This window comes from Vespula pensylvanica, chromosome 12 (genome assembly GCF_014466175.1).
Source record: "Vespula pensylvanica isolate Volc-1 chromosome 12, ASM1446617v1, whole genome shotgun sequence".
Taxonomy (NCBI): domain Eukaryota; kingdom Metazoa; phylum Arthropoda; class Insecta; order Hymenoptera; family Vespidae; genus Vespula; species Vespula pensylvanica.
This window is the reverse complement of record NC_057696.1, coordinates 4,822,939-4,832,938: the sequence shown is the minus strand read 5'-3', so window position 1 is coordinate 4,832,938 and position 10,000 is coordinate 4,822,939. Positions and strand designations below refer to the sequence as shown.

The 10,000-nt window shown below is 36.7% G+C and overlaps 1 protein-coding gene across 1 annotated transcript in view; it reads left to right on the top strand.

Annotated features, from left to right (window-relative positions):
• LOC122633508 (beta-1,4-N-acetylgalactosaminyltransferase bre-4-like) overlaps positions 1-10,000 on the top strand; it is a 21,158-nt gene that overhangs the window by 3,259 nt on the left and 7,899 nt on the right. The window contains exons 2-3 of the mRNA XM_043821464.1: positions 7,772-8,085; positions 8,811-9,047. Coding sequence (XP_043677399.1) covers positions 7,772-8,085; positions 8,811-9,047 — 551 coding nt within the window. The remainder of the gene's footprint in view (positions 1-7,771; positions 8,086-8,810; positions 9,048-10,000) is intronic.

Here is a 10,000-nt window from a genome sequence, read left to right as displayed (position 1 = left end):
TCAAATATTCTCGGATAGGCAGCATGTGTCTGTGTATGATGTATATATGTATTCATGTACGCGTCGATTTCCCGCGTTAATTCATATTTGAATGCATTCATTCATATTCCTCTGGATAAATTCCACCTCTATCTTTCTCTCTCTCTCTCTCTCTCTCTCTCTCTCTTTGTCTCTCTCTGTCTCTGTCCATGTTGATTTGTCTGTTCGTCCATCGACCGAACAGAGAGACAAACGACGTTCCTCGTAATTTCTCGAACGTCGCAATTGGAATGTCATTATAATACTAAGCACGTTCGAATCGTGCTCGTCATATTAAATCAATTTATCGTTAATTCGTTCGTTGGGCTCTCTCTTCTCTCTCTTTCTCTTTTTCTCTTTCCCCATCGTTCGTTTATGGCGAGAAAGTCAAAGCCACTCGCGTTATCGGAATCGTACTACGGTATTCTTTCTAAATGCGGGTAATAGAAATTATTATATCCATAGTTTCTCGACTAGTCATCGAATTTAACGACACCGGAACGCTTCTATATACACCGTAGATAAACATAGATTTATTCGTTCGACGACTACAAAATAGAAAAAAGAAACGGAAAGACAAATTAAATGTTATTTAAGTTAAACGAATAATAGGAATGCACGTACGTACGAATCGTAAAAATTTGTTACAATTTTTATTTTGAATGGTCAGTCTTTTGTTCCGTTTTTTTCTCTTTCTCATTGAACCGCATTAGAGAGGCTTTATTTAGTAGCAAAGAAGACAGCTGGCGAGTGTCACGATGAATCACACTTGGTTCCCGGTACAAGTTCTTAGTAGAACGAACACTATCGAGATAAATTCCAAGTCTGGCACGATGCCTTAAGATCTAATCTCGTCCTTTGGTCTCTCTCTCTCTCTCTCTCTCTCTCTTTCTTTGCTACGTACAAGAAGGATTCGCTATACGAGCGGTGCATCGTTAAATATAACCAACTATTCGAAGGATTCGCTAGATTCTAAAGAAAGAAATCTACGTAGTTAGAAATGACGTTGAATAATTATCGAAATGAATTATGAAACAACGTATTCGATAAATTATCGAGGGAGAAGGGAGAAATATCGAAGAAAAAAGAGAAGATAAAGAGACCAGCTAATTATAGGAATGAATGTTATTATTAGCTTATTATTAAAATTCATGTTAATACAAAGATAAAAAAAAAGTTTGAATTGTCGATCGAAAGGATCGTATTAAAAAGATTGAGTATACGTTGATAGTACTACAAGTATATAAAAACTACAACCCCCTAAAGAGACAGAGAGAGAAGGAGAAAAAGGCTGAGAGAGTGAAAAAGAGAGAGAAATTGTTTTGAGCACTCTTCTGCACGCGCGCGCGCACGCGCACACACACACACACACACACACCTACATACACACGTATACACACACATCATACACCATACGCACGCACACACACGATATTCTCTTTGAAGTCGTTGACATCCCGCTCGCTTGTAAACACAAGCATCGAGTGTCTCTTTATAATGACATACTTGGAGGTCGTCGTACACAATCTATTGAAGATCCTTATCGCGAACAGACGAGCTTAGGAATTTTTGTCATTGTAGTTGTCGTCTTCCACTTCGTCTTCGTCATCGTACATATACATATATATATATGTACATATATACATACATGTATACATACATGTATATATACATATATACTTAGGTCGTTCAAAATGATTATCTTTGATGCATCCTTGCACCACGATACCTAAGAGCACGCGAAATGAATATTAGAATTTTCTTGTCACTTCTCTCCTTCGCATCTTTTTCTCCTCATTTTTACGTCATTTTTCCTTCTTCGTTCTTACGGTTCGACTACCGTAAACGGTAAGCTCTTTCATAAATTCATTTTATACGAACGAGTAATTCTTTCTCACGTTAAATAATAATAATAGTAATAATAATAATAATAATAATAATAATAATAATAATAATATAATAATTATTATTATTATCGTATCGTAGCTTTGAAAGAGATTATTTACCAAATGCGTTTCAATACAATTTGGGAATAGCGATGAACGAACAAAAGCAAGAAGAGATTTTTTCTGCTTTGAGATCATTTTCCATTTTTTATAGACAGCAAGGTAATTACGTTAATTTACGTTTTTGAGCTGAGAATATAAAATAATTGGTTAAGGGAAAAAAAAAAGTGAAATAAAGATATATATTCTATCGGCAAAATTTCGATAAAAATGAATAAATCGGTAGCAACGTTACTACATCAGAAAGAAGGAGGAAGAGAGAGAGAGAGAAAAAATATCAGATGAAGTATCCATTCTTTTTATGCTTCGCGTGTCTTCAAAATCTGTTTCATTAAAAATTTCTTTTTTTGTTGAAGAACGGAAAGGAAAAAGAGGAAGAGGAAGAAAGGAGGGAGTTATAATAGCCTAGAAGCGCAAGACTTTTTAATTTACGAGAAACTCAGAACGAATAACGAATGAGTAGCGAGAATTTACAGTGGTCCATACGTTGTAAATTTAAACGCTCAAATATCGCTCGAAAGCTTTAAAGCTAACTTTGCTGCAGGTGTACCTCGAGGGATGTCGAAAACGAGTGGAGAATTTTCTCGAGAAATTTTCGCGATTTTCTAGGGAAAGGAGAAACCTATTATATATACGTATACATATATATATATATGTATGTATGTACATGCGTATATGTACGTAGTTTTATATATATATATATATATATATATATATATATATATATAGCTGGCTATCGGATTTAGCTGTACCATTTTGTTATTTTATTTCGCCGTCGGTAGATAGACACCGGTTCGCGAACAACGTGACTCTCCATAGAAATCTGCTCTTTAAATCGTCTCTATTCTTTCTCTCTCTCTCTCTCTCTCTCTCTCTCTCTCTCCCACCCCTTCCCTTTCCCTTTCTATTTTGTAAAATAAAATACGTAGAGAATTCCATTTTTGGCAAACAGCCCGTACCTCGACGGAGGCAAAATTTCTAATTTATTTGCCTTATCGTTGCAAGCTTTTATAAATTTACCTATATCCAAATGGATGGATATTATTTCGATATCATTTAGATATATATGTTCATTGATATATGTATATGTATATATATATATATATATATATTCCTTCATTGATTTCCCTATCGATCGTTACAAATTTATTAGATTGGAAGTTATTGTATGTCATGTGAAGTGACACGAAACAGACAGCTTACTAATTAGAAGTAAATGCTATAAATGGACTAATCTCTAGAGTAAGGATGCGTGTGTAATGTATATAGTAGAAGAATATTAGCCATACACACACACACACACACGCATATATCGGTTGTATAGATATACACATATTCTATCTCACATAGATGTGTCTATACATCGGTCAGTCAAGTTTAAACAAGATATAGAGAAGATGTAGAGATAGAGAGAAAGATAGATACATAGAGATAGAAATAGAGAGAGAAAGAGAGATAGAGAGAGACAGACTTGACGCGTTCCAAGGAACACATTGAATGTTTCCCTGAAAGCAACGTCGACGTAGGGTTTGCAAGTGGAATCGGATACATGCTACGTGATTGCCGTCCTTGCATGTTCAATTTGCATGCATATGCATGCGAATACGAAACCGTCGGTGTTCTACGGATCATCTGTCTATCCCACAGTTAGTACCTTCCTATCGAACGCGGTATACATCGATGTGTGTTTTTCAATAAGATCTCTTGACAATAGATTCTACATGGAATAGAGAAACAGAGAAATCTCGGAAATATATTGAAAATATCTATACGGAATGCTCTGCTCGTATTATTTCTCATTAAATAAAAACTTTTTATAAATAGAACGACAATGTTACGTCCTTGCTTTGTTATTTATCATGGAAAAAAATCGATCGTTGGCTATCATTTGTTAATAATTCCTGTTAGATCGAATGATTTTTAAAAATCGTCGCTATTTTCGTCGATCATGTGGTTGGTATTTTATCGAGGGGGTGTTTTGTTTATTTTTTTGTCTTTCCCTTTTTTTTTTTTTTTTTTTTCATCGAGTCACAAAAAGGTAACGCGTTGCGGAACGAACGAGGACAATCGACGGTTTCGTGACACGATCCGAAACGTGTGTGAGCGTTCGCATGTCGCATGTTACTATCGAATTACGCGATTCGAGCGAAACATGTACTTCTATCCCTCGAATTACAAGCATTTATAATAATTTCAATGAAAATTCTCCTTCGTGTCCGGACGACAACGTGCGCGACGTAGTATGCGCTCTGCCGGCAGGATATAATATATATACTGAGATGATTTTGGCTCGTGTGTGCGTGAAAAACACGTAGAGACAAATTCATTTCAATTTGAAAGGAGAATTCGTTTTCTTGCATTCAGAAATACCATCGTGGAAACTCGTTTTTTCTATTTCTTTTTCTTTTCTTTATTATTATTATTATTATTATTATTATTATTATTATTTTTATTATTTCTTTCTCATGGTAGTCATTATTCGCAAAATTACTATTATTCGTCGAACGATTGGTATCCGGTTCGTTCGATCGGTCTAGATCGAGAGATGCATACAAAGTATCTACGAAGAGTTAAATGATACGACATTACATAGGAGAAAATATAGGTAAGGTGTAACGTTTATTAAAGTATAAATATGCAGATATCCTGTAGCCATTTGCGTTCGATCGATAGATCGGAAGAATTTCCTTCGTTCCCTCGAGAATTTTCTTTCGCACTCTACGTTAGTATTACTCTCGTCTAACTCGTCGATTTAAGTTAACGCTTTTTCTTCTCTCTCTCCCCCCCTCTCTCTCTCTCTCTCTCTCTCTTTCTCTCTATGTATTTTTTTTTTGTATATTATAGCACAGAATTAAAGATAAGAGACCAACGAGGAGTTTGATAATATCATCTATTTACAAGTTGCATATTCATAAAGTAAAGTTGTAAATTTACAAGTAGAACCCTCTCTCTGCTTCATCCCCGTCATGACTTTCTCACGATTCAATTCATTAAGTATCATAAAATTTTTTAGTTTAATTTACAGGATATCGTCGTTCATGTTTCTTTTTGTTTCATTGTCGCGCTCGTCCGTCGAAAGAATATAAATTATCTTATCGAACGACGATAAAGAAAAAAGGTATTAGAATATTCGATAAGATTAATTCGATCAATAAATTTTAATATAATCCTTGGAATTGATCAATGAAATATCATCTTATCTTTATACCTATTTATGTATTTTTGATAACCGACGAGCCAAACTCGACGAGTATACTCGACCATCTTTGAAAAATTTAACTTCTCGTGTCGTATTACTTTGACGAAATAAAAATAAAGATTTAATAGAGCAACGATTTTCCTTTCTATTACGTTTTATGTTTTTTCTTTTTTGTACCCAACGATCTCTTCGTTCGAATTTTAGTTAGCGTGATAGAACCGAAGGAAAAAGAAAGGTAGAAAATAAATCCATAGGAATTAATCGAGAGAAAGTGTTTGAGGAAGATTGTAAGAGAAAAGGAAAAGAAGGGTAAAATAGAAAAGCTCTCGATTCAATATCCGCAGTAATATTTCTTTTTCCACGTTGACAGGGCTTGGTAAGCGTAGTTTATATCTCGGACGTGACCGTTCACCGTTCTTTCCTAGCGTGGTCTTCCAATCAAACTGTCCTTTATCGCGATGGTCGAAGCGTGAAAAAGACGAGTCTCGGTCGGGGACCGTGATTTCGTTGGAAACGTACATACATAGATACATAGATAGAAAGATACATAGATACATACACAGATACATAGAGAGAGGAGAGAATTCTGGTGTTGGTGTTGGCAAGAAAAAGGAAAAAGTGTGCTGCGATGCTACGGTCCCCGGAAATTGCCGTTGCAACGAACAGTGAAGATGGGTTGGAGGAGTAAATGAAGGTACTCCTAAAATCTGAAAAAAAAAAATCAATCTCGAACTTTGGTGAGAAGAAAGAGAGAAATTATGGAAAGAGAGAGAGAGAGAGAGAGAGAGAGAGAGAGAGAGAGAGAGAGAGAGAGAGAGAGTAGGGTTCTCCGTCCTTCTCTTATTAAATCAAAACGGGGTAAAATCTTAATGAAAAAAAGAATAAGATATAAAATTTTATTTTTTGTCTTCGTTTTATTTAATGAAACGGACGATCTCTAATAAAAAAAAAAAAGACGATATACGTATGTAGACGTAAAAAAGAATTTATTGGGAGCAGTAAGAGTCGCGTACTTTCTTCTTTTCATTTCATTGAAAAAAAAAGAAAATAAAAAAAAAAGAGAAAATAGAAAAAGAAAAAGAAAGGCAACTTTTGTTCGCGAACGCGTGTAGAAAACGACAGATGGAATTATGCTTCATTATCTCGTAATCTCCTCCAACACCTCGAACGCATTCGAACTCGTCAAAGTCGCGCGCATCCGCAATTTTTACCGTTACACAACTGCACCAACGATTATCGCAGAATTTTTTCGTCCTCGATCCTCTTACGTCGCATACAATGCTTGGCCAGACGTAATCGTAGGAATAAGGACTAACGGTGCCAAGACGTTTTGAACCGCATATCGCGATCATCGTAATCAAGGTTCTCGTCGTACGATCAATTTCCCGACAATTTCTTGACTTCTCGCAATTACCGAATACTGCATCGTCAGCCCGTGAGAAGCGCGCGCGCGAAAGAGAGAGAGAGAGAGAGAGAGAGAGAGAGAGAGAGAGAGAGAGAGAGAGGGAGAGGGACACGAATCCCAAGGACTTTGATTTCTTTCTTAACTCCTTCTTCCATCCCGGAAATTACCTCTACGAGTCTATCGACGTCGTAAAAAAAGAAGAAAAAAAAAAGAAGACAAGCAAAAAAGTAGAAAGAGAATAAGGAAGAAGTCGTTAATGACCCTTGAAACTCGTCCCCCGTTGTAAATATAGATAGATAATTTATAAATAATACATTCGGTTGTAATATTAATAAAAACGATATAAATCGTAAGCGCGTGATTTATCTGATCGAACGTAAGAGCGTAGAAAAACAGTCGCGTTACTGCTACGATGATTAATTCGTATTCTTTGAGTTAGGTGTTGTGGAAAGGGAAAGAGAAAAAAAAGAAAAAAAAAAAGAAAAAAAAGAATAGAAAAGGAAAAAAAAGTTGTGTACATCTTTGGAGTTTATCCCCGTCGAAGGATATCCGGGTGATTTGCTCGGACATAGAGGCAGGTACTACAACCATTAAGCTAACTGTTGGACGGTCGATCGAGTTTCTAATCGTCAGACAACTCCCAGTGTGGCCGCACGATTACGAAATGGTGCATAGTCAGCCGCGAGGTAGTAATGGTCGCGCTCGCACATGGCTTGCACAGGTTCGCTGTCGATGGATAATTAGCTTCCAAGGGATAGCTCGATGCACCGCTAGATTTGGTATTAACCGTCGATCGATATCTACCATGCTCATCTATTTAACCTCTGTGCACTATTATCTCTCTGTATCTGGAATCACGTTCAAGGCGAGAACTTGATGGTCTTCGTTCGTGTGTCGTGTTATTAGTATCTACTGCGAACAATCTAATTACGTTATATCTATCAATGAACGGATTACGGAATATTTCGCGGTGTACTAGATAAATATCGTTGCGCTGTATGTTAATATAATTAAAAAAAAAAAAAAGTATAGTCTATACCTATTTTCTATTTTCTACAAAAAAAAAAAAAGAGGAGAGAGAGAGAAAGAGAGGGAAGCAAACTTTTTTATTAATTTCAAAGGTCGACTTCGTGTGGCTTTCAGATACGCCGATCGGACATACAGGAACCATCCTCGTGGATTGATCATATACGGTCCGGCGACCGTGTCTAGCATTTTCAGAGGCAGCAACAACAACAACAACAACAACAACAACAACAATGTCTCTTCGAAAATGTTCCTATCAAGCGGCAAAGGGGATAATGGTGGAAGTGGTCTCGCAAACATTACCAAACCCGAAGCTGGAGTATTTCCGACGAGCAACGTCGTTGGGTTGCCTCCTGGAAGCCCTCAATATGCCTCGAATGCCACGAATAACGCGACGATTCAACAATGTCCGCTTGTATCTCCGAATCTCGGTAAGAGAAATTAGATTTTGTCGTTAACGTCGAAACGCGTATTCGTCGATCTGTTTGTATTATCTATGTTTGAATATTTGAAATCGTACTCTCATTTATAATATTACAAAAATATCTAAGAAAGAGAGAGAGAGAGAGAGAGCGCGAGAGAAACAGAATGTTTTCCAAGTTCGTGTAACGCAATAATGATCGTCGCGAGATAAAAACGATAGCTTTACGAAAAGAGAACCTTTCCGAGATCTTTCCTCTTCCTCCTCCTCCTCCTCCTCCTCCTCCTCCTTTTATCCGTAGTCGTTTGTCTTTGCACTTCCTACAAAGCTTGGAAAATAAAAGAAGAGAAGGACGAGGAAGGGTGTCTCGCCTTTTCCAACGCGTCTTCCTTCCGATTCGATTCTTCGTGTCTTTGATCTTGTCTATTTGCACGCTAGCAGAGCTCGTTAACCGAACAGCGAGGGAAACAAAGGCGGAGAAGAGTGGCGAGTGTTTACCTCGGTTAATCGATGGACTTCTCTATCAGCTCGGAATCCACCTCCTCGATTCTCTCCTCCCTCTTTCTCCCTCTGTTCTTTCTACGTTTACTTGCTCCTAATCAAATATTTAAATCAATGATATTTGAACGGTATGGTGCACACGTCCGCGAATAAATAAATATCCGATCGGACGACGACATCGATCAATTATCACGTCAATTTTTTTTTCTTTTTTTTTTTTTTTTTTCATTTCAGTTGGTCCAGTGGCCGTTAGTAAAATTCCACCAGAGATATCGGTCATAGAAAAAACGTTCACCGAGGTGAATCCAGGTGGAAGAGGATGTCCAACGAATTGCGTAGCGAGAGATCGCGTAGCCATAATCATTCCGTTCCGTGATCGCCCACAGCATCTGCAGGCATTACTCTTCAACGTGCATCCGATTCTCTTACGTCAGCAAATCGATTATCAGATCTTTGTGGTCGAGCAGGAAGGTGAGTTGTTTTCTGTGTTTCTTTCTTTCTTTCTTTTTTTCTTTCTTTTTCTTATCTTGTAAGAAATACCTATATTTGAATTTATCGTAAATCGATACTTACCGTGTAAAATACAAAATGTTTTATTAGCTTCGTTCCAATGAATTATAGACGATTTTATCGATAAATACGTTCGTACGCGTTCGTTATAACCGATCTTTCTTTCATTCGTTACTTTCTTATACGCGTTAAATACACGCGTGTAAGTAGCGGAAGCCTATCGTCAGGGGTGCAAGTTTCTAAAGTTAATCGATAAATTTCTGTCCATAGGATGCTCGTAAAAGAAACATTTATATTCTCATAAATTATCAATGTATAAAGTTCATTAAAGCAGACGTTTCGATATTGTGTCCCATATCTTTCTTCGATATATTTATATATTCGAGTAATTGTAACGAACTTGGTGAGTTGCCTTGCAGTTGATTGCACGCGTGTTGCCAAAGCTTCATAATGTATAATGAATACATATATATATACATATACATATATATATATATATATATATATATATTATATGTATATATTCATACATAAGAAAATTTTCTCTTGAGTCGAGAGGCAAAGTAGGATGAATAAATAAACTAAGAAGAGGAAAAAGAAGAAGCAAAACAAGAAGAAACAAAAAGAAAGAAGAAGGAGATGCAGGCTCGTTACTAAAAAGGCCAGAAAAGTAAATCATCGAGCGGACTAGCGAACATCGTGGATGAAATCGGCAAAGCCAATGATGTCTTTTTCTTTCTTTCTTTCTTTTTCTCCACGTTCTAATATTAAACGTGCGATTCGTCTCTGTCTTTCACAGCCACTTAAAGGCTCTAACCGTTCCTCCTCTCTTGCTTTCTATTGCACGTGGACCTTACAAAGAAGTGACGGATATAAACGTTTGAAAAATCCACCTGGGATTTGTTAAAAGTTCA